This window comes from Rhinatrema bivittatum, chromosome 1 (assembly GCF_901001135.1).
Source record: "Rhinatrema bivittatum chromosome 1, aRhiBiv1.1, whole genome shotgun sequence".
Classification (NCBI taxonomy): Eukaryota; Metazoa; Chordata; class Amphibia; order Gymnophiona; family Rhinatrematidae; genus Rhinatrema; species Rhinatrema bivittatum.
The window spans coordinates 63,208,262-63,233,510 of record NC_042615.1 but is presented as its reverse complement, the minus strand read 5'-3'; the positions used below and the strand labels follow the sequence as shown (position 1 = coordinate 63,233,510).

Genomic DNA, 25,249 nt, shown 5'->3' with positions numbered 1-25,249 from the left:
ATTTCCAAATCAGCTCTCCAAGCTTCATCCTTCTCTCTCTATCTCCAGTTTTGCTTAAGATTTCTAGCTACTCTCCTGACTCTCTCCTTAGCTCCTACCCCTCTAACCCACTCAGCATGCTCCCAGGGTTTATAAACCCCGTAAGTTGCCTCTCCCCCAAAGAGGTGGGGTTAAAGCAATGGGAGGAATTCCAAAAATCAATTCCTCCTACTAGCCTAGCATAGAAAAAAGATTTTGGGAAAAAATATCAGTGATGGGCAAGGCCCCCGTCATACATGGAACACAGATTTTGTAGCAAGAGAAAAATAACACACCTATAGAGTGTTTTTCTTTAAGAACATGAGAAGTTACCATACTGGGTCAGACTGAGGGTCCATCAAGCCCAGCATCCTGTTTCCAACAGTGGCCAATCCAAGTTACAAGTACCTGGCAAATATCCAAACATTAAATAGATCCCAAGCTACTAAAATCGCTAATAAGCAGTGGCTATTTTCTAAGTCAACTTGATTAATAGCAGTTTATGGAATTCTCTAGGAACTTATCCAAACCTTTTTTTATACCTAGCTATACTAACTGCCTTAACCACATCCTCTAGCAATGAATTCCAGAGTTTAATTGTGCATTGAGAGAAAAAGAATTTCCTCAACTTGTTCCAACTGTGCTACTTGCAAACTTCATGGAGTGTCCCCTAGTCCTTGCATTATCCGAAAGAGTAAATATCTAATTCACATCCACCCGTTCAAGTCCTTTCATGATTTTATAGACTTCTACCTTATCCCCTCTCAGCCATCTCCTCTCCAAACAGAACAGCCCCAACCCCTTTAGCCCTTCTTCATCAGGGAGCTGTTCTATCCCCTCCATCACCCTGGTTGCTCTTCTCTGTACCTTCATCAGTGCAACTATATCTTGTTTGAGATGCAGCGACCAGAATTGCGTACTGTATTCAAGGCGTGATCTCACCATGAAGCAATAGAAAGGCATTATGTCATTCCCTTACTTGACTGTTTACTTGTACTGATTGTAATTCACAATTTTCTGATTGTTAAAAAAAACAAAAAAAAACAAAAGGAACATCAAAAGAATTGCAGCTGGTTAAAATGATAACTTCAGAATATTCTTCCCTTCTCCTACTCTGGGTACCTACAAAATCATTTGATAATATAGGCCTCATCCATTCCTTGACATCCTAACCCCCCTGGATTCTTTCAGATTCATGGTCTGCCTGCCCTCCCTCTCAGCTCCTGATATTTAAAGGCAATTGTCAAGGTCATCAATCCAAAGTAAATTGTCCTCACCAAAAATAGTCCTCCTCAGAACAGCACATGCAGGATTCCACAGCGTGTGCAATTTTAGCCATAGCATAAAGAGGCATTCCTGGGGCAGTGTTTAGGGAAAGAAAGCAGTGTGCCTACATTCGATTTTCAGAAGTACACACGCTATTCTGCATCCCCATCCTCAATCTGCACAAACTACAGGTGGAGCCTTTTAGCGTGCTTCCTTTTCACTTGCTAATTTTCAGAGGGAACCAGCATGGGTTCTTTAAAAATTTGCATAACGTATATGCATTAAAAGCATCCATCTAGTTTGAAACCATGCAAATTATTTGAAAATTGCCCCCTTAAAAGTGTATTCCCAGAATATGGAGTCAAGCTGAGAGTCCGACATAGGAGACATTGAGAGAGAGCAGGCTCAGAGAAGACAGTGCAGTCAGTGAAAGGCACCAGAAGCAGGTTGTTGTTTTTTTTTGTGCTGAAACAAAAGTGTTTGATTTGAAATGACGTTCTCCTTTTAAAGCAATCTAGCGCTACATTTGAGTGCTACCCACCATTGGCTAGGGTTTCAATATCATTATTTAAGGCAATTAATTTCAAACACCTCTGACATTCTTCTTAGCACATACATATCTAACATTCATTTAAACCTGCGAGCATGCTTTATAATATGAAATGATCCTCCACTAAAAACTGCACATATTTACTTGATGTCATAAGAATTAATCTAGGTGTTAAAATGTGCTTTAACGTTGCATGGCCAGACTGAATGCACAAATTGACTCCACAGCATGAATTAATATCACATCTGAGATTTTAGTAGTTGATGCCACCCAGGGATAACTGAAAATAGTTCATCGTGATATAGTGGAAAGGTGGTTGGACAATAGTGAAAGGGGAAAAAAACATTAAAAAAAAAAAAAAAAAAAAGGAAGCATGTGAAAAATTACTGTTTATTTAAGCATGGAGCCACAGAGAGAGAGAGAGACGTACAGGGTGTGTGAACGCAGACAATCAACAGAATACTCAAGTACAGGTAAAACCTATTCCCTGTACATAGCGACAGCGCTTTGACGAGAATGCTTGTTGCCTGCGCAGAAATGTCAGACGCGTGCCATAAGAAGTTATTATTTGGAAACAGAAAACTGTAAATGTTCAGAGAAAGGGACAAAAAAAGCATGCAATCAAGAAAATACACAATTTCTGTCCGAGTCATTAAAGCAAAACGGCCTTCAGTGGAAAAGATAAAAGCTGACCCCGTGGAAGTTTAAATATAGGTTGTACCAAAACCTCCAGCAGTGCAATAAAATTAGCAGTGTAAACACTGAAAGTAAATAGCTGTCCAGTACTCTCTGGTGTACGTGTCAAAGCACTTGAGTCTAAAAATGTTTAAAAAAAAATATCTGTCTTATTTTCCATCTGTTATATTTCTAGTAGGAGATGGAGGGCTAATGAAGTTCATGTGAAAGTTCATTTTAAGTTCAAATATGTCGTATTAGGTCTTCTCCAAGGTAAAAGTTCACTGGGAGGTTAATATTCAATTTTGTTGAAGACGAGAAAAATAAAAGCATGAGGTGGTCTTATCAGGTTATTTGTCAGATGAATGCATTGAATTACTCTGCAGGAGCTAAACAGATGCTGAAAATTTATCTTCTCAAATCTATCTTCGCCTTATAACTTTTTGTTTTTAGCAAAACAAATATCATGTTGTGTCTCTAAAGCATGTAGATAAATTACATGACAAAGGAATACTATATTCACAAACACGTTTGTAATGAAAATTAATTACTACCCTCTGCTATTAAAATTAAACCCCACAAAATCCTGAACCCACATCTACAGGCCCTCGGTTTTCATTTGGCACCTTTTTAGGAGAATGCGTTCATCCTTCTAGGAGCAGACAGGGTGCAACCACTTCATACAGCAGTGCATTTTCAAAGGGGTAGTTGGAACTAAACGGATAAAATAGAGGTTTACGTGGGTAGAAAGACTTAATCCTCCTAAGCGGATTTTCAACCAGCTAAAAGTGCACGCCTAGTTGCACAATGTGCAGACTTTTAGTCACTGAGTAAAGAGGGATCCCCAGGGCTGAAACTTGATGGGGAAGAAAACTATGATGATGCTTTAACATTTCAAAAATATACACACGGTGTTGTTTCAGCATAAAAGACACGGAGGTTTGGGAGTCCCTGACTTTCATGCATATTATGCCAGCGCGCAATTGAAGGCTATTATTGACTTGGACCGCTTTACGCAGCGGAAACAATGGGTTACAGCAGCTCAATTAATGATTGGATCTATGCCGGTGGCGGCACTTCCATGGCAGCCGAAATCTTCCTGGTTATCGGTGCGTTGTATACCCTGGTCCTTACAATGTACGCTCCAAGTTTGGGAAAGGTGGAGGGTACGGATATTGGGGTCTCATGTTTATTTTTATCATTCAGCGCTTCATTACAATGTGGACTTTAGTGCTGGATTTCAGACCTCGGCTTTTCAGCTGTGGAAGGCGAGAGGTATCAAAACCCTTGGTCAGTTATTACAGGGAGGAAAGATATTGTCATGGCAGCAGCTTGCTGATATGTATGATTTACCCCAGACTTTATACTTATCTTATGGCCAGGTCAGGCACTTTATCTTATCACTGAGCTCCTCCGGAAAACTCCGCAGCACTCGTTCTCTTTTTGAGCATTTGTGTTCCAGAGCTGACTCCCTCACTAATTTCGAAACTCTACTCATTGTTAACGTTTGAGGGGGACAGTGTCCACACTGTGCTATCTCCATGGGAAAAGGATTTAGGAGAACAAATCTCCCCATCCCTTCAAATTGTAATTTTTCAACAGGCTACTCGAGGACTGATTTCTGCTAGACTACAGGAGCATAATTATAAATTGCTCTACCGGTGGCACTTATGCCCAGCAAAATTACATGTCATGTATCCCTCTATTTCCCCTTTATGTTGGAGGGGGTGTGGACAGATTGGCTCGTATTTTCACATTTGGTGGGAATGTACGGTCCTACAACAGTTTTGGTCTTCCTTGGGTCAGTGGATGGCTGAGATCTTCCACAAGCCGGTCTCACTGACTCCTCTGACCGCACTACTAAATGCTCCGTTGGAGTCCTTAGATAAATCTCAACAACGATTAAGTCTTTATTTGCTGATTGCGGCGAGGATGGCGATAGCACAGTGCTGGAGGACCGCTAGCATCCCGACTAGGGAGGAGCTGCTTCGGCGCTTAAAATTGCATCGCAGATTGGCCCATCTCACTGCCATAAAGCACCGCAAGGTGACGGCACATATCGCCACGTGGAAACCCCTCCAGCGCTACCTAGCCTGAGGTGCTTTGAGCTTACTCTTGCGCCAGAAGTTACCTGTCCAGAGGTGAGGTTGGTGGTGGCGTTCAGACGGAGGTATAAACCCACTGGCTGCCTTCAGGTAGCTCTACAGGTCCACCTTCCCTTAGTTGGAATGTGGTATCATGGTTATGTCTACATGGCCGGTATTCGATTCCTATTTAGCTAACTCCTTGTGCCCTGGTAAATCTCTGTGAGATCGGGACATATAGCTCTTTTCAAAAGTTTGTATGTGTGACCATACCATACCTGGATATTATTTAACTCTACCAAGTGTATGCTAGGTGGGACCGGATGGGGGAGGGAGGGATGGGAGAGGGAGGGGCAGTAGTATCAGGGGGCTTACAATATATCACTGTACTTTCTTAGCGTGTGATAGATCAATCCTACGATGTTTTGTAGTGTTATGTTACTGACACCTTTCCTTGTTTGATTGTTGGTACCTATTATGATACTATGATGTGCTGATTGATCGTTGGTTATCGCAATATTGTATTTTGAAAATTGCAATAAACTTTAAGTTACAAAAAAAAAAATATACACACGGTGTCAACCCATGTACTTTATGCTCCATCGTTGATGACTTAAAAGTATATGCATGCTTTTTATCTGCACCACCAGCAGATATTCAAGCACCAAACTATATGGGTAGTTTATGTTGGAAGGTCAGGAAAGTTTGTGTGGGCTGAAAAGTGCATGCATTCTTTGTCAGTTAGGAGGATTGTTGAAAAGTTGACCCATTATTCAAATAGATAGATAGATACAACCAATTTAAGCAGGAAAATATGGACATCATTCTAGGCTCTTGAGCCATGTCGGCCAGCCTCCTTTGCTTTCCCTATAGGGGATGCGAGAAAAGGAAGCCATTGACATCTTTTCTGTTTCATTCAGCATGGCTACTCATGACTCATAAGACATGAACAACTCATGAAATAAAAACATGTATATGAAAAACTACAGGCTTCTAAGGTTAATCTACAAGGGATCAGTGTTTGAGTCTATAAATCCAGATGGTTCCATTAGCTCCGATATTTCTGATCTGCACACTTTTTCCAGTGGGGAAGATTCTCAGATAAGCAAGGCTATGGTTCTGGGAACTGAAATGAGGAGGAACAGATTAACTGATTATTTACAATAGCAGCCTTCTGTTTCCTGAAGTAAGTTCAAAGGTCTCTTACTGGTTTACCTACACACTGTTAGTTGCAATCAGGATGTTGTATCCATTAATATTTTACCTTCTGTTTTATTCTTATATACATACACACACACTGTGAAGATGAAGAGCTACTGAGATGTCATCAGCCACTTTGGAAGCTGCTCAGTCAACTCAATGACTTTGTAAGTGATCAAGGATTGTTTCTGCTCATTCTTGCCGTTCTCTTTTTCAAGGCACACCAGTCTCCCTTGGAGCCCTTTCCCCACAAAAATGCTGGATGTTAACTGCAGATATTTCTGGATATCTTTCTGAGATTTCAACATTCATGGATCCCTATTTAATCAAACTGAAGCCCTCTAAAACTGAGCTCATCTACTTTCTTGCCTTTTGTGTTTCACTTGGCCTGTTTCTCACTCTCAGCAGTTCAGTTCTATAATTCTTTCATCTACCCCGTCTCTTGGGTCGATAATCTAGACAAGCTGCTCAGTCTTTTTCCATATTTCACCTGTCTACAAATCCTACTAACTTGTTTTCAATATTTCAAAAATCCGTCCCATACCCCTGTTGCCGAGCCTCTGGTTACTGTACCAGTTTTGTAGGCACTGATTGTTGCAGCTGTTCCTTTTGTGGTTTTACTCTTTACCATCATCTCATCCTTAATTCGGCTGCCTGCCTAGGTCTTTACTACATCTATTATCCTGACCACTCAGCGTTTTGCAACTTTTCAAGCCCAAGGCACAGCCACATTAACAAAAATAGTTTGTGGCACACCAGTCTCTGTGCGACAGGTAATACAGACATGGAGAGGTCTCGTCTGGCTAAAAAAAAAGAGCTAGGAAAGCAATGAAAGCTTTATCAGCCTCTCTTCTAAATTTTAAAACTAAGGGAAAGAGGGTATAGAGACACTCTTTAACTTTAAATAGGCTTCTTCTTAAAGATTTGTTAGATTTTACCTATGTTTATCTGAAGCAGTTAGTGATATTTTATATGTATCATTTGTATTGTTTTATTTGGTTGTTGAAGTTTCTTTGTATTCTTGTTTGTTATGTTTGAGTGTTAATGATGCATATGTTTCTTTGTAATCTGCTTAGAATAGCTGGTCCACTATAAGTGGAAGAAATTTTAAAAAAATAAGCCCATCATAATGGAGCAGCTGCCTCTATATATAAGAGCAGGAGAAGGGAGGTGTGTGTGTGGGCAGCTGGCTCACTTTTACTGTAGTTAATTTGGCTGCTGCATATGGCTGCCAGAGCTCCTTCACTGCTGCTGCTCTCAACATTCAGAGTGAGTCACATCCAGTGCTCAGTGCCTGCTCTCCCATCACTCATTGCCTGCGGAAAAGACAGAGGCTGGAAGGATGATGAGTACTGCACAAAGCGAAGGCTCAGCTAGCCATACCCTGCAGGCTGCTCTGGGGCTCAGGCATGCATGATTACACATGCGTTCAGAAAGGAGCTCCTACAGGTTTAAAAGCCACTGCTGGTGACTACTGTTTGCTGTGAGGTGCTGAGAGCAGAGCCCAGTCTGCTAATCAGCCAGTGGTGACTTTTCAATGGCACATCCGATCAGGCCTGACGGCAGACTGGTTGGCAAACACTGCTCTATGATCTATCAGCACATTCCCAATTTCCTTTCCTCCCCATGCCTTCTTGCACTTTTGTTCTTTTGGGGCTGCTACAGTAGAGTGATGTTAAGAGCTCAGACCTATGAATAGAACATGCTCCAGAACATCATGAATTTATTTTTTTACATCTGAAAGGCTACCTTCAACATCAAAGCAGAAAAGCTAAAAAAATACGCAATACGATCATTGACATATTCTTTAAAAATATTACAATGTACATCCCACCCTATTTCCTCCACTCACCCATTAATTTATAAATAAAAGTCTATTACAAATACAATACACAAATATTACAAAAATCATAACAGACAAAAGTACCCATCTACCAATAGTATAGCCAGTAACTTCAGAACATCTAAATCCCTGCACCCTATACAGTATGGGCCGGATTTTTAAACTTGTGCGTGCTACCCGGCGCGCACAAATGTACGCCCGGTTTTATAACATGCGCACACAGCCGCGCACATGTTATAAAATCCGGGGTCGGCGCACGCAAGGGGGTGCACACTAGTGCACCTTGAGCGCCGAGCCCTAGGGGAGCCCCGATGACTTTCCGAAATCGGAGCAGCCTCGGAGGGAACTTTCCTTTGCCCCCCCCCCCCATCTTCCCCTATCTAACCCGCCCCCCCCCCCCAGCCCTACCTAAATCCCCTCCTACCATTATTTTGTAAATTATGTCTGCCTCTGGCAGGCTTAACTTGCGCGCACCAGCCAGCTGCCGGCGCGCAATCCCCCGGCTTGGCCACTGTGCCGGAGGCCTCGGTCCCACCCCTTTCACAAAGCCCCGGGACATACGCATGTCCCGGGGCTTTGCACGCGTCACCAGGCCTATGCAAAATAGGTTCGGCGTGCATAACCCTTTTAAAATCCAAACCCTATATCTTCTAAAATGATACATTTTATCAATACTCCCTTAAAATTTACAAGGGCCTCACATCTGTCACGAGTGATAAGAGTTCCACAATCTCTCCCCCCACCCACCATTTCAGTAAATTACAGTGAAAACTTTAAAACCCAGAAGAATGACAGATATACCACCAAAGCCAATGTACACAAATTAAAACCCCAAATCATAATCTAGGCCTCACTTTCCTGCCCATTCCTACCCCTACCCATTATTCAAACGCATCTGAAGAAACAGGTCTTGATCTGCTTGCACAAGAGTGGTGCCAGGCCAAGAAAAAGCCCATCTCCTAGAAACAGCCAAGTGCACAATTGGGAAGGACAGCGTCTCTAGTAAATCCTGCTGAGAAGACTGTAAAGATGGATGGGGCTGGGTGAAAGGATTTTCAACCTAATCTTTTGCTCTATAAAGGAAGCCAGTGCAATCCCTGGAGACCCTTACTCTCCCTCCCCGAGGGGCACGCAGCTGCAGCTGTTGCAACCTTGTGCATTGCCTTGCCGAAAGATGGATTATAAGCACTTTGGAGCAAGGCAGTGACATGATGTGAATTATCTCTGACTGTGCAGCACACGCTGATGGACAAAGTGACGATGCATTACTCTTCCTCTTACAGACGGAAGCAGCTCCCTATTCAGATCAGTCTAGCTCCCTCACTTATGTGTTTATTAAAAAAAAGAAAATCACTCTTAAAGACTTCACCTCTTCACCCTTCTGGGTTTTTTTCTTTAACTCATCTTTGTTTATTTTTCTCAGTTCTAAAAAGCACTTTGCCCATAATTTGTATCTGTGTCCTTTATTGTACATTTTAGTTTTAATATATCTAAGAGATATTCAAAAGAATGGAAACGACTGGTTAAATGCAAGTTCACTGCTCGCTCGAATAAAGATCTTCTGCCATACCTGGGATCGCTCCAAGCCTTCCAGGGCATTCCCAGCATCTCCGGATTCCCAAAGACTTCATCCCATTAAAAGAAGAATCAACAGCAGAGCAGCATTTGCAAAATGCCCTAGGAGGGCAGCCCCCTTTTCTCCTGCATCCTCTCAGTGGGGAACATATGCAGGGAACAGGCAAGGCAGCTTCCTCCGCCCCTCCCCTACTCCGAAGAGCTGGGGGGAGAAGGGCCCAGAGGAGGGAGAGCACAGGACCGAGGGAAGAAGGCTGGAGAGGCACGGTGAGGAACGGTGCTGCCAGCACATGATGGAAGAAGAGAAGCGTTAAGTAGACCTAAGGTGGGGGCAAGAAAAGCTGCAGAGCAGAAGAAGCAGAGAAGGGAGATGGCGGAGAAGAGGCAGGAGAAGGAGAAGAAGGAGAGGATGCAGAGCATTAGTGTTTTGTGGTATACATCATACCAGGCATGACTGTACAGGCACCGACACATCTGCTTGCATTCGCACACATGGGGCAATTTCTGGCAGTATGAAAACAATTCCCTCTCCTCCCCACCCACCACTAAACAAAAAAGCGAAAGTTCCCAGTTACAATTTCTTTATGCAACTTTTACAGAAACCAGTAAAAAAAAAAAAAAAAAGTATATATGCACACTTTATGAGACCAAAGTTATTAAGGTCAGTGAACTAATTTGTACTGATTTCAAAGACTAATATTTTATATTCGGCCCTAGAGTGTAGGTTCCTGCATTGTTATAAAATCCAGGTCTATGTTTAAGCAGATTTTTACTACATACAAGGAGAAATTCCTTCCAAAACAAGGCCTCTGACATTTATGGAAGCTAGGGTAAAATTGAAGGGAATCTGTTTTGCTTTAGTGGCTAATCCTCTTATCAGCAATCCTGCACCAATGTCAGGTTACTGCCCTTACGGTACTTATGGGGCTTGAAGTGGGGTTGAGCACAAGGTGTGGGCAGTCATCCTGGGCCTGGCACATCTGGGAAACATCCAGGAGTCAGGAACTGGCACTCAGGCATGTAGCGACATGAATCTGAAACCTGCAGGTAGGTTGCAAGAACCAGAGTGGAAATGGAACCAGAGCAGAACGGAACCCAGAGTTTGCACTTGGATAGACACAAACACGAATGTGGACCTTTCAGGTAGCAGGAGATGGAGTGGAATTGGAACCAGACTAGGAATGCAGGCCCGGAACTGGAGACAGCAGGTCAGTCACAAGGCTGGAAATATACTGGCCTATAAGTCTGGAGCTAGAGTCCGAAAGCAGGCCACCCCCAAGGCTGGAACAAGGACTGGCAATACACTGAAACTGCAGGCCTGGAACTAGAGTCAGAAAATAGGTTGCAAAGTTGATGCAGAAATTAGTAGCAAACTAGAACTGGATTCTTGGAGTAGAGAAACTTGGCACTAATGATTTTGCATGCAAGTGGCTCAGTAGCATGAGCACATAATTCAACCTTCCAGTTGCTGAGAAGAACTTCCTGCTTCGCAGTCAACTCAGCTGACTGAGCCCCAGTCAATTGCTAATGCCCAGGGCTGTAGCCTTGGGCACAATCTGAAGCAGTCTTCTTCTCTGCTACTTCCTCTTGCTTCAGGTTCCTGGATGGTCTAAAGGTTAGGACTCCCATCCTGAACTCTGGGGCTGGTCCTGATTCAAGCCCCTGCCAAGGTCTTGCCCTAACACCATTTTAGGTAACTTGTTATATATTTGAGCAGGTAGAGAGTCTTAAAACTGAACCTTCCAGGACTGCTTTTGCACAAACATTGATAAGGAACACAACCAATGTTCTACCTCATTAAAAGCATTTAGTCCCAGCTGGAAGTATGATTCCCAATTGTTTATACATGGATCCCAGTGTTTACACTTGGCACTGTTCTAAGTACAACTCTGGGAGTGAAAATAAGCCTATGAAGAGAGTTTGAAACCTGCCTGATCCAACCTTGGTAAAAAGGAAACCAAGGACCATAGGTCAATGACCCTAAAGAATTACATTTAAACTTTATAATGCAATCACAAAAAGCTGCCATGACTAGACAAATTAAGTGCACAGTTTTAAAAAAACCCCTCATAATATCTAAGTCCAAGTGTAACAAAAGATTATTACGATAACCTGTCTCCTGGTAGACAACATTACAGCCTGTCTTTTCAAAAGCTAAGCATTAAAAAAAACCCAGTCTTTTTTTGGCTGCTCTTCCCTTCTATGACACAGGGCGTCAGACAAGATTGCAATGAAAAAAAAAAAACCCTGCATTGCATGCCAGCAGTTATCTTTTACTTAATTATATGCATGAAACGCATTGGAAATCTGACCTTGGCATATTCTCTGAATTCATTGCAACACATGTAATTTGCAGAACATTTGTGTCTAGAGTTAGTACTTGAACAACCAAAAACGGAAAGCCCAACAGAATGTAATTTTTACTGGTTGTAACGTATTTGCTTCTAATATTTGACATGCTGTCTCGATTGTTGTTTGCCAGATCACATATCTTCTTGTTAAATTAGGGGTTTTTTTCAGGGGGAAGCATGGGCTGCATTGTCACATTGTCATCACTGAAAAAATTCATAGTAATCCATAAAAATGTGTTATTAGTGTTGATCCTGAACTGACTTATGTCTGTAGTGCAGACCACCATGTATTTTTTTTCCTTTGGTGAGGCCACCTGATGAGCTGAAGCTGGCAGTAGCAGCTCATTGAAATTCTCTGTTTTCTCACTATCTACCTTATAAATGGGCCCTGACCGACGGCCCGCAAATGCGCAGTAGAGCACAGCTCTACTGTGCATGTGCGGGCAAGGACGTCGGTCTCGGCCAGCGTCAGAAAAAAAAAAATGGCGGCGGCGGTGTCGGGTGGCAGCGGCGGCGGCGTCGGGTGACAGTGGTAGCGGCGTCGGGTGGCAGCGGCGGCGGCGTCGGGTGGCAGCGGCGGCGGGAGTTGGCGTCGGGTGGCGGCGGCAGCGGGCAGCGGCGAACGACGACGAGGAGCGGCGGCAGCGGCGGCCAGTAGTGAGGGAGGGAGGAGAGAGAGAGAGGGAGGGACGGACTGAGTGAGAGGGAGGGAGGGATTGAGTGAGGGGGAGGGAGGGACTGAGTGAGAGGGAGGGAGGGACTGAGTGAGAGGGAGGGGGAGGGAGGGGACTGTGAGAGGGAGGGAGGGGGAGGGACTGAGAGGGAGGGGGTGGGGAAGAGTGAGGGGAGAGGGAGAATGAGGGAGAGGTGAGAGACAGGGATGTGAGTTAAGTGGAAGGGTAAGAAGTTTTGGAGCAGAGAAAAAGGGAGTGGAGGAGGGCTGAGGGAGAGGGGATGGGATTGAGAGAGGGTGGGGAGTGACTGAGGGAAGGGGAGAGAGGTGGGAGTGACTGAGGGAAGGGGAGGGAGGTGAGAGTGAGGGGAAGGAGGCAGTGGGAGACAGAGAGTGAGTAAGACTGAGGGGTGGGAAGGGGGTGAGTGACTGGGGGGAATGAGGGAGAAAAAGTGTAGGAGGGTGCTGCGAAAATGGACCGAAAACAAAAATGTAACGTAGCCCGTTGTGACGGGCTTAACGGCTTGTATCCTGATAATTCATCTATACACATATCACAGATCTTGCGATATGACTAAAACATGTGTGACATGATCTATTCTTGCACTTTGGGCTGACCAGTCAACTAAAAATTGGAGATCTTTAGCAAAAGTAGCATAGGAAAAACAAGGCCCGATAGATGATTCCTTGTCGGGGAAGGATGACTGGATTAAGCAGAGTTGTTTGCCTGTAACATGTGTTTTCCTAGGACAGGAGGATGTTAGTCCTCACACATGGGTGACATCACTGGATGGAGCCCCGGTCCAGAACTTTGATCTCAAAAGATTCTAGAACTTTGACTGGGTACACCTAGCATGCCCAGACTACGCGTCCATGCGGGGTCGCTCTTCAGTTTTGTAACATAGAATTTCGATAAAAATAAAATAACAAACAATAGGAGAAACCCAATTCCGCGGGGTGGTGGGTAGGTGTTCTAGGAGAACACCTGTTTCAGGTAAGCAACTCTGCTTTCTTCTAGGACAAGCAGGATGGTAGTCCTCACACATAGGTGAATCCCTAGCTACAGGCTGCTCCCCAACACAAAAGGGGACCAACAAGCACCCAACCAGGTACAACGGGTATAACAACAACAAGTGCTGTTGCTAACAGAGGAGAAGACAGCCTGAACCCACAATGGGCCCTAGGCAGGGAGAGTTGGGTTCTATACCTCAAAGAGATTCTGGAGAACAGACTGGCCGAACCCACTGTCACGTCAGCCATCTCTATCCAGACAGTAGCGTGATGCGAATGTGTGGAAAGAACTCCCCGTCACAGCCTCCTCCATGGGAACTGCTCGTAAGTGGGCCACCGACATTGCCATGGCTCTGACAGAATGAACCTTGATATAACCCCCAAGATTTAGCCCCGCCTGTGCATAACAGAAGGAGATGCAATCTGCTAGTAAATTGATAATGTCTGTTTGGCAATGGCAACTCCCAATCTATTTCTGTCAAAAGAAATGAAAAGTTCCAGGTAGAACGTTAAGATTCTCCTGCAATCCAAACTGTGCAGTGCTCGATCACCTTGGTGCGAATGGGGCCCGGGAAAGAATGTTGGTAGGATGACTGACTGGTTAAGATGGAAATCTGTCACCACCTTAGGCAGGAACTTAGGGTGCGTATGTAAGACCACCCTATCATAATAAAACTAGGTATAAGAGAATAAGTCACAAAGGCCCGGAGCTCACTGATCCTGTGCACTGAGATTGATTTGCATACAATGAAGCAGTGCTTGCAAACCTCTCTCATGCATATTCATTATGAATATCCTGAAAACCTGGTCTGTTTGTGGCACTCAAGGACATAAGTTTGCCATCACTGCCCTAGACAATACTGCAGATGTGGTCAGAGAAATAATGTCAGACTTTGCCAAAAAATAACTTTAAGTATTCAAGATAAATTAGAAATAATTGTTGAAAAGATAGCTTAATTAGTGTCCCCAGTACAATGACATGCATTTAGAACTGAAGATGCCAAAATGCAAATTTCTAATTTTCAGGACTCAATTACCTCAGCAGCATTAAAAAATCTAAGTCTTGAAAGGAAAGTTAATTTCACAGGACAGAGACAAAAGAATCAAAGAATCGGAACCAGCAGAACAACCTAAGAACAATGAGCTAGCCAGAGGGGATAGAGGGTTCCAGTTCAGCTTGTTTCTTGACCAAGTGACTCGCTGAACTCCTTAAGTTACAGTTTAAAGACAGCAGTATTAAGCTTGCTTATGTTCAACACACTCTGGGGCGGATTTTAAAAGGCCTGCGCGCGCCGGCGCGCCTATTTTGCATAGGCCGCCGGCGCGCGTAAAGCCCCGGGATGCGCGCAAGTCCCGGGGCTTTCGAAAAGGGGTGGGAGAGGGCGTGTCCAGGGGCATTCCCGAAACAACGCGGCGTTTCGGGGGCGTGCCCCGGCGTTTCGGGGGCGGGCCTGGGCGCGTGGTGCCGGCCCGGGGGCGTGGTCGAGGCCTCCGGACCAGCCCCCGGGACCGGAGGATGGAGCGGGGCTGCCGGCGAAGCACGCAAAGTTACGCCTGCTTTCAGCAGGCGTAACTTTGCCGACAAAGGTAAGGGGGGGTTTAGATAGGGCCGGGGGGGTGGGTTAGGTAGGGGAAGGGAGGGGAAGGTGGGGGCACAGTCAGTGTTCTTAGTTTCACAGCCATTCCTCTCCTCTCTGTGCACTTCCTGTCTAGACAGGAAGGACATAGAGGAAAGGAAGGAAAAACCATGGGATGCTCACTGAGTGAGTGTGCTGCTGATCTGCTGCCAAGGCTTGGATCAGGAAAGAGACAGAGTGCAGGAGAGAAGCCAGGAAAAAGGGAGAGGGGCATACTGGGAATGGAATGGGGAAAAGGGGAAGGAAAAAACCTGAGAAAACAAGGGAAGAGAGGGAAATAGGGGAAGGCATGTGGAAAAAGAGAAAGTAGGACACTGGGGAAGAGAGGAAGTTGATGGGGAGAAAGTAAGTTATGATACTAAGAGGAAGATTAGGATAACCTTTCCTCAATTAATCCTACCTATAACTACCTACTTTAATTCTTCTCAGCCATAGCCTTGCTGTCTTAGCTCAAAAACCTATTTATTTTTCGTTGTATGTCTTGATTTGCTTGTCCTGAGTAAATTGTAAGCTCCAAGGAGTAAGAAATATTTGATTCTGTACAGTGCTGCATACAACTGGCATACTTTATACAAATTATAATTATTAATAATAATAATAATAATAATAATAATAAAAGGAGGAAGAGAAGAAGGGGGAACATTAAAATATAAGGGGAGGTGGGGGAAAAGCACTGAACAGGTGATGGAGGAAAGAGTGAATGATCAAGATATTAATTTGGCACTGGCAGGATAATAGAGGGGAGAAATCAAGAAACTGGAGGGGTAGAAAAGTGAGAGTATCCCATGTTTTTTCACTACCAAACACAGTGAAAAAACTGTGACCATTAATGCAACAGCAGTCTAGTTTTAGATACAAAAGGAACTAATAGTGCATGGAACATATACCGAAAGGACCAGCCATCAAGCTCAAAATACACAATGTCATAATTAGATACGCTCCTGCATAATGCAAACTAGACAGAATCTTTCATTTCAGAAACATCATTTGTCTACAAGATAAATTTTACCCAGTAGTTTCTCTCAACCTAAAATAAACAAGCAAATAAATAAAAGAGCTGTGCTTAAAAAATACCTGTCCTCGCTAGCCAAGGCAAAGTAGCAAAATCTTCAGTCAGGGAAAGTAAAAAAATAGGCAGTAATTTTGCAGATTTAGATTGTCAACAAATAGCATGACTAACAAAGATGTAATGTTCTCCAGTTGAGAAAAAATGGAACAGATCCACAATTCGAGATATTCTGTGGTCTAGTTGATCCCAAAATATATATATATATATATATATATATATATATAAAGAGATGCAGATATAGACAGATAGATGGGTATAGAGATATAGTTACAGATCATCTTTTTTACACAATGCAATTTTCTCCACTCATGGGGACTGGTGCACAATTTTCAGAAATATATTTGCTCATTAAATCATATTAATTTTACATTACATTATAAAAATAAAGCAGTTTTCCAACCTTGCTTCTGCCTCTGTTTATGTTTAAGGGTCTTTTGGATGGCATAAAGGTAAACTCCAGGATCAACAGGAAAGAGATCTCAGGGATCTAGCAAGGAGGAGGAAAGAGTGAGAGGACTAGAGATGGGGAGAGATGAGGGGAAAATGAGCAGGAACAAAGGGAGAAGGAAACAGGATGGGAGAAGAAAGACAGATGAGGGATGGGCAGGATCAGGAAAGAAGATGGGGGAAGGGGGATTGGAGGGGAGGTTCCAGGATCTGAGGGTGGGGGTGAGGGTGGAGGTGGGGGTAGATGGGAAAGGGAGAAAGGATCCAGGATCTGGGAAATAAAATCTGGCATAAAGGGTATGGGACATGGACTGAGTGGGTATCATAGTTCACCTCACATTCTCACCCCCTTTCTAATCTTCACTCTCCCTCTCACGCACCCGCCTCCAGCCATTCTTCTCTCTGACCCCCTCCATCTCAACAATCACCTCCCTCCCAACCAGGCCGTCGTCTTCATCACCCCATCAAGCTGGCACGCCTTACCCCCAAGCTTACCTGCCAACCCCTAACTGGCCAACCAGCCAGCCATCCCCGGCCTCCACCGGGCAACAATCTAGTATGTCAATCTCTACCTCATCTCACCACAATTGATTCCTGTACCATGCAGCTCTCAGTGCATGAGCCGCACAAAGCTTTAATTCTCGCGTTGTTTTCAAAGTCTTGAGAAGACAACATGGGAGTTAAAGCCCTGCCTGGCTCATGCTCTCAGAGTCACATGGTGCCAGAACCAATCAGCTGTTCCGGCACCGGCAAGTGACAGCAGCTCTTCCTCCTTGGCGATGCGGCCAGCGGGCTCTATGTTGGACAACACTGGAATAGACAGTCAGATATAGATACACGGAAATACTCACACAGAAATAGCAAGCGATATGTGAAGCCTTTCAAAGACATTTTAACAATATATGTTATTTCCAAGGCTGCAGTCTCTCTGCTTCAATCACTGACCTGGAATTTCAGTAATGGAGACCTGAGAGAAGTCGCATGTTACATCGGGTAAGAGATAGCATTTGGGGTCACCGATCTCGTACACTAACTGTTCAGCTGCAGTACCGAAATTGATTAGGCCGCCCGTGCCAGGGGGCTTGGATAAGGTAAAGTGTCCATCAGAAGAACATTCCACTACTGGAAAGCCTATATTATGCCTAGAATTAAAATAAATAAGATTTATAAGCTAAGGTAAAGAGAAAAATGGTAACATTTAATAAGCGAATCAGAATCAAAACAAAGTTAGGAGAAACTACTGAATAGCAATATCACAGAGTTTCAGGCACTACAGTTCAAAAAGCAATATTAAATAGGCAAAGACAAAAACATGCGCTAATGTAGTTGGACGGCAAGGCCTGGCTTTCATCGCTCCTATCCCCAAGGCATTCTCGTGTTTGAACCGCCGCTATTTTCATTTATTCTCAGTGGTAAAGCTACTAGATTCACAATGTACCAGCGCAACACTGGCTCAAGGCCCCTTCACCCTTAGGGAATCTGAAGAGGGATCCCTGCCAGAAAGGAGCATGCGGCAAGGGACAGCCTAGTGAGGAAGGGGCAACCACGAAGGGCAGATTTCTATGCCCGGGGCCTGCTTCCAGTCCCTCTGATCAGTGCCCAGAGAACAAGACTGCTTCCTGCAATGATGGGTCAAGGTCATGAAAATAAAATTCTCTGCTTTTTTTTCTGCCGTCTCCTCAAACCATGCCCTGTCGCTGCTGCTGCTGCTCCTCCTGCATATACAAGGATTCTCCACAGAAAAACTTCAGTTAAGTAGCCAAGATTCCAACTAAGAGCTTGAAGTTATATCCCCGGGATTCCCAATGCTATTCCAGCTGCAAATTGGATCACCATTGTCAATTATTTCAATTACAAATTGTTTGATCTAAAACTGATTGCAATCCGCCTGGAGGCCATAAGTGGTAAAAAAAAAAAAAAAAAGATGGAATATCAAGTGTCTATAAATAAATACATAACTTCAGTTTTCTGAGGGGAAAAAGGAGAGGTAGAGATGCGACTGGAGTGATAGGGAGGAGAGAAGAAATGGCGTGAGGAATTGCTCTGGGAAATGAAATGGAACCAGGAGAGGCAGCAGAGGAAAATCAGGAACTGGAGAGATGGTGCGTGGGTTAAAGAGGGTCATGCTGTGATGACAGGAGGAGGAAAGGTTAGAGACAGGGGAAAAAGAGACACACACAAAGGAAAGTTAGATATGGCTATGAGTTGCAAAGTTAGGAATGGAGCAAGAGACTGAATCCGTATGGCTAGATGGAAGTGCGGGTAGAGAGAAAACGAAGAGAGTAAATATGGAGGTAAAGAAAGGGGCAGCAACTAGAGGAGGGAGAGGAGAAAGATGGGGAGGGAGAGGAAGGAAGGAATCAGAATGAAAAAAGAAAAATAGTTAAAATGGGGGAAAACAAAGCAGGTAAGAAAAATATTTTCAAAAAATGAAAGAGCGCAAAAATGAGGGGGTCAGAGCGTAATGAAAGAATAAAGAGGAGGAAAAAAGAAGAAATGGGTAGAGGAAGGAGGAGAAGTGGTGTTAAAAGACTGAAATAAAGATTCTGGTTTCCAGTTAAGACCAACAATGGACTATGGAGATAAGGTGACAGGCAAAAGGGGGCAAGGGATAAGGAGAGAGGCCGGAGCCGAGCATGGAGAGCACAGAAAAGATCCAGGAGGAGGAAGGGGAAGGAAAAGTTACCAAAGTCTAAAAGCAAAATGGAGGCTCAAAGAAGTTAACAAAGGTTTAAACATTGTATTTTTCTAAACAAAAAACAGCTTTTACATTTTTCGAAAAGGAATAAAAGAAAGCAAACAGATTGCATTGTTTCCTTTGCACAGCATTTTCTCCTGGTGAGATATTTACAAATGCCACAAAGACATATACTGTATCAGTTTATTATTGTGCACCCAATGGGCCGGATTTTAAAAGCGTAAATCCAGCTGGATTTACGCGCGCCAGCGCACCTATTTTGCATAGGCCACCGGCGCACGCATAGCCCCGGGATGCGCGTAAGTCCCGGGGCTTTGTACAAGGATCAGGGGGCAGGTCGGGGCGGGTCCGGGGGCATGGCGCCGGCCCGGGGGCATGGCCGAGGCCTCCGGACCAGCCCCCGGGTCGGGTGATGGCGCGCCAGCAGCCCTCTGGCGCGCGCAGATTTACATCTGCCTCAGGTAGGCGTAAATCTGTCGACAAAGGTGGGGGGGGTTTAGATAGGGCCGGGGGGGTGGGTTAGGTAGGGGAAGGGAGGGGAGGGGAGGCGGAGGGAACAGGCAGCACACGCCGGGCTCGGCGCGCGCATGTTGCACAAATGTGCACCCCCTTGCGTGTGCCGACCCCGGATTTTATAAGATACGCGCGTATCTTATAAAATCCAGCGTACTTTTGTTCGCGTGTGGTACCCCAATGTGAATAGAGGTCTGTTAACTGGAGGGGGGGTTTAGCAGCATTCTGCGCAACACAGAGCATCTGCATTTCTCATAAGGTGCACGGGGGCAGGGAGAACGGCACCTGATCATTGCTGGGATGATGGTTATCAGTGGTTCTTACAGACCAGTGACAGCGCATGGAAACCAAGGTATGATTCTACCTTGGGGTGAAAGCTGGGAAGAAAAAAGGGGCGAGTTAGGGTGAAGTTGTTAGTGGTGGTGAGGGTGGGGGGAATGGATTGCAAAAATACAGGGCACTGAACGGGAAAAAGCCTTAGTGAAAATTTCCAAAAAATAATAGCAATTTATTTAAATGTAATAAAACAACTCCTCACTCAAATGAAACTTAGTATTAACATTGCAAAAACTGAAATAATTTTGCAGGAAAGAAAAGCTTTAACAAATGAAACTAATCTTCATTTCAAATACGAAAGTATTCAAATTAACTTAGGATCTACAATTAGAGATCTCAGTGCTGGAACTGCTTCTAAGTGAAGTATCTAGTTTAATTGGTTAGGGGTAGTAACCACCGCAATAAGCAAGCTACTCCCACGCTTATTTGTTTTCCCAGCCTGTGCAATTTAGTCCTTGATTGTTGTTATCTGAATATAAATCCACCTTTCTTCATTCCCCCTGTCGTTGAAGCAGAGAGCAACTCTGGATATGTATTGAAAGTGAAGTATCAGGCTTAATTGATTTGGGGTAGCGACCACCATAACAAGCAAGCTACACCCATGCTTATTTGTTTACCCAGACTGTGTAATTCAGTCCTTGTTGGTTGTTGTCTGAATATAAAATCATCTTTTCTTCAATTACCCCTGCCATTGAAGCAGAGAGCTACACTGGATATGCATTGAAAGTGAAGGATCAGGCTTGTTTGGTTTGGGGTAGTAACCGCCGTAAAAGCAAGCTACTCCCCGCTTTTTTGTGAATGCAAATCCTTTTATCCACATTTCCTCTTGCCATTGAAGCACAGAGCACTGCCGTAGTCGCATTAACAGTGTGTATGTCTATTGAATAAGGGTATTATCTCCAGGTATTAGTTGTCTTTCCCACAAGCCACCCTCTCTTCATTCACATCCTCTAGGCTTTATGGATCCACAGTGTTTATCCCACACCCCTTTGAAGTCCTTCACAATTTTGGTCTTCACCACTTCCTCCGGAAGGGCATTCCAGGCATCCACTACCCTCTCCGTGAAGAAATACTTCCTGACATTGGTTCTGAGTCTTCCTCCTTGGAGCTTCAAATCGTGACCCCTGATTCTGCTGATTTTTTTCAAACGGAAAAGGTTTGTCATTGTCTTTGGATCATTAAAACCTTTCAAGTATCTGAAAGTCTGTATCATATCATCTCTGTTCCTCCTTTCCTCCAGGATGTACATATTTAGATTCTTCAATCTCTCCTCATAAGTCATTCGATGAAGACCATCCACCTTTTTGTTTGCACTTCTCTGGACCGCCTCCATCCTGTCTCTGTCCCTTCGGAGATACGGTCTCCAGAACTGAGCAAGGTACTCCAGGTGAGGCCTCACCAAGGACCTGTACAAGGGGATAATCGCTTCCCTTTTCTTACTCGATATTTCTCTCTTTATGCAGCCCAGGGTCCTAGTTGAGGTTTTGCAGTACTAATTTTTTAGTTTATACAGGGTGGATTTTGGAGGTTAGGAGTTCTTGATTTTATATGGAATTTAAAAGTTTTAATAAAGATGTAAATAATTGAAATGTGACATGGTTTTTGTTTGGTTGTGCATTCCTTATCACCTCCAGAACCCACTGGTCTGACAAGATCTTGACCCACCCCGATAAGAGGAGACAGGCGAACCCCTATCTCCAGTTCTAGGAGTTGTCTGGGCTACCTGGACTGAAAATACTGAGACCTACTCAGAGGTCGAGCCTTCTGAGAAGGTGCTTCTCTGCAGTATCAAAAACATTTGAAATCCCTAGCACAGCCGCTCAAGCCAAAAGAGCATGGCAACTGCTTTTAATCCTCTGGTAAACGAGGAACTTTGGACTCACCCCGCCTATTGGCATTTACTCTAACTCATTCCCAGAATAAGAGTGATCCTTTAAGGGCAATTTCATAACAATAGACTTTGAAATTGTAGCAGCCGACCAATCTCAACCACAGCTGACGCATGGCTGCTAACACCAAAGCCACCCCCTCTAGCAGAGAGACGGAACAAGCCACAGCCCACATCCACCAAAAAGGTAGCAGCCAGTTCCATCACTGCCCTAGTATTCAAACCAGTCTCATTTGCTTCCTGAGATAGAAGCAAACAAGCGCGAGCCACCAGGGACAGCAAGAGGCTAACTGCAATTCATTGCCACCGCCTCAAGGCCTGCATAAAGATAGACTCAACTCTCCTATCCTGCGCATTCTCTGATGCTGCTCCCCCTTCTGCAGGAAGGTAGTCCGCTTGGAGACTGCGCACACCAGCGCTTTCACTTTCGTAAAACGCAACTGTTCTCTCTCACTGATGGATCCAGGGGGTATAGCCCTAATCAAGGTTCATCCCCCTTTAAAATTAGTTTCCGTGGTGTCCCATTCAAAGCCAATCAAGGCACTAAAATGGGATTTTTCTTTGGTTCAGACATGGAACCAACGCCCAGCACTCCCAGCATTGACAGTATCTGGGAGATCAGAATCGGCAACCCATATATATGACTCCAAATCCGGAGGAAGTTCTCTATCCTCCAGGGGGTTAGGATTGCCCTCATCACATAAGCCAGTGGGGTTCCCCTCAGTGGAAACCGCAGCAAGCTGGGGAATACTCCAACACTTATCCTGCGTTCCTGAACTTCCAGGTTTGGCTGGTTCCGTGAACATTAAAAGGGGCTGCAGCCCTTGAAAAATGCCACACAAGAAAAAAGGTGAGAGGATCCATACCAAAACCAGGGGGCGTCGGAGAGGCATCCACTGAGAAGTCCTCCCCTGCTGAAATTCCACTTAGAGGAGCCTCAAAACCAGGGGAAACTTCTGACAGATCCCCCTCCGGTCCCATTCCCACATTCTGCTGGGAAGGGACGGGCTCAGCCAAATACGCGGATGACAACTCTCCCTGAGCCTCCAGGAAATGCTGACAAGATTAGAGGGGACACCGTGCTGTGATGCCCAAATATGGCAAAAGGTGCAAATCACAAGGTGCTTAGGATTCTTGCTACGAGTACCATGGATAGCAGCATGCTTAAAAACAAGCGTCTGACAATTGTGCGTCCAACTGTGTATCCTGTACAAGGCAAGGCCAGACAGGACACCCAAAAAACAGGATATCCAAAATTAGGGCGCCCAAGTATGGGATGCCTATATTTAAGATAGTAAATCATACCTGTGGGCGCGCCAAGAATAAGGAGGCGGAAAAGGGGCGGGAAATGGACATTCTGGGGTGGGGCCAAGACTTACGTGTATAACTCAGCATTTTCCAAAAGCTGATTATGGCATGCAACAGTGTGTTATCCATGTAACTTCACTGCTGGTCCTGATGAGGAGAAAGTCTGGCGATCTCAAGTTTTAAGACTTTCAGCACAGCATGAGGGTTCAGGCTCAAGTGGGGGCTTTCAGGATAAAGAACCAAAAGGGGTCTTGAAAACCTTAAATCTTTGATATTTAAAGCTGTATGATTCTCTAAAAGCAGTATGATTCTCGTTGTTAAAATGTAAACCGGAGTGAAGGCCATCACCAATACTTCGGTATATAAAAAAACCTATAAATAAATAAATAAATAAAAGAGTTGGGTTTTTGTTTTTGTTTTTTTTTAGGCCCAAAGCTCTCTCTTTACCTCCATAGACAACTACATGGACCCTAGCTGACTCTGACTCAGCTGTCAGAGCTAAAGATTGAATGTTGGGATGCAGGAGATTCCTGTTTTGCATGATGAGATAGGAATATCCTCAGTTTTATTGGTTGTTGAAACAGCCAGTTATTGTAGCCACGGAAACCAAATTCAACAAGTCCAGAAAAGGGCTATCACAATCATCTATTCTATTTCCTTTCTTAGTTTTTGGATTGTCCTGGATATCAGTGGAATTGTGGGAACACACAAAGTCCCCCAAGATTCCACAAAATTGAGATAGCATCTTCTGCCACTCTATTTCTTGAGGATCTCAAGAGCAGGACATGGTGTTGTAAATTTCTGGAATCCAGGCTTGGATTCCCTTGTTAGTTATGCTGACATTTATCTTAAAGATTTGAGACTGCACCATAGCTTAAGTCTGCAGAAACAGATAAAGGCCAAAGAACCAAAGATGATGTATAGCTATTGCATTCTAGGGTTTAATTAAGTATATATTTCTTTAGAGGCTAAAGTTTTACCGCACATAGAAGTAAGTTATTTGCTGGTTAAATTAACCCCTTTCAGGACGAGAAAACACAATACAATAGACTCACTGATGAATACACTCGGGGTAGACTGGAAAGGGGTTAACCGTTAGGACACATAGACAAAACATAAGCTCATGCATAGGTATTAGTTATAAGAATTAGTTATAAGAATTAAGTGGCCTCTCGCTGCTCACCGCCCAGCGCTCCTCAAGCTCGAAGAATCGGCGCCGCCCCGACCGGGACCCAAGCCCCGCCGCCCCGAACCTAGAGCTCCATCTCCCGACTGCAGACCACGTGGGACCTTACCAGCCTATCGGAAGCAAGAAGGCAGAGGCCTGAAACCGCGCCAATTTCAAAGTAAAAAAAGGAAGTGGCGACCGCGAAGGAAAAGGAAGCCAGGTAAGAGCCCTTTAAAATCTCGGGCTCTCACTCCCAGCATCGCGCGACAAAGGGGCCTGCCCCTTTGTACAGCACCTTCATACAGCCCCTGAAGTTCAGACCCTGCCGACGTTGAGTCCTAGCTGCCCCGAAAACCTACCTTTGCATTAGTAAGCTATAACTCTCTCTTATAGCCTCACTCCATAGTAAAATCATCTCTCATCCTTGGCTCCCATACCGCCTAAACTCCCTTTCACCTTTGACTTCAGATAACCACCATGCCCTTCTCCACCATTCCTATCATTCATTATCACAGGAGACACTCAGCAACCAATCCTGGCCTAACACCCTCCAAACAACATCAACAACAAAAAAGACTTATCCCCATCATGCTCTCACCACTGAACCAATTACTGGGTCTTACCCTTTTCTCCTTAACTCTTTTAAATGCCCATTCACTCTCAAAAAAAACCCACCTCTTATACGACTACCTCATGGATGAACTTCCAGACCTGTGTGCCGTCACAGAAACTTGGTTTAAACCTGAAGACACGGTCCTTCTGAATCAATTCCCTCTTCACACATTCGACATATTCTCCATCCCCAGACTGAAGAAAAGAGGAGGTGGTCTGTTCCTCGCTGCCAACAAAAATATGGGGCTGACGCTTCATTCGTCTACTTCATCCCGTTCCATTGAATTTGCAGTCTTTAAATCGTCTCAACTCACCTATGCCCCACCA

At 44.5% G+C, this 25,249-nt stretch overlaps 1 protein-coding gene across 1 annotated transcript in view; it reads right to left on the bottom strand.

Annotated features, from left to right (window-relative positions):
- Window positions 1-25,249, bottom strand: part of LOC115097169 — a 260,825-nt gene that overhangs the window by 141,418 nt on the left and 94,158 nt on the right. Inside the window, exon 9 of the mRNA XM_029612784.1 lies at window positions 17,345-17,541. Within this exon, the coding sequence (XP_029468644.1) occupies window positions 17,345-17,541 (197 nt within the window). The remainder of the gene's footprint in view (window positions 1-17,344; window positions 17,542-25,249) is intronic.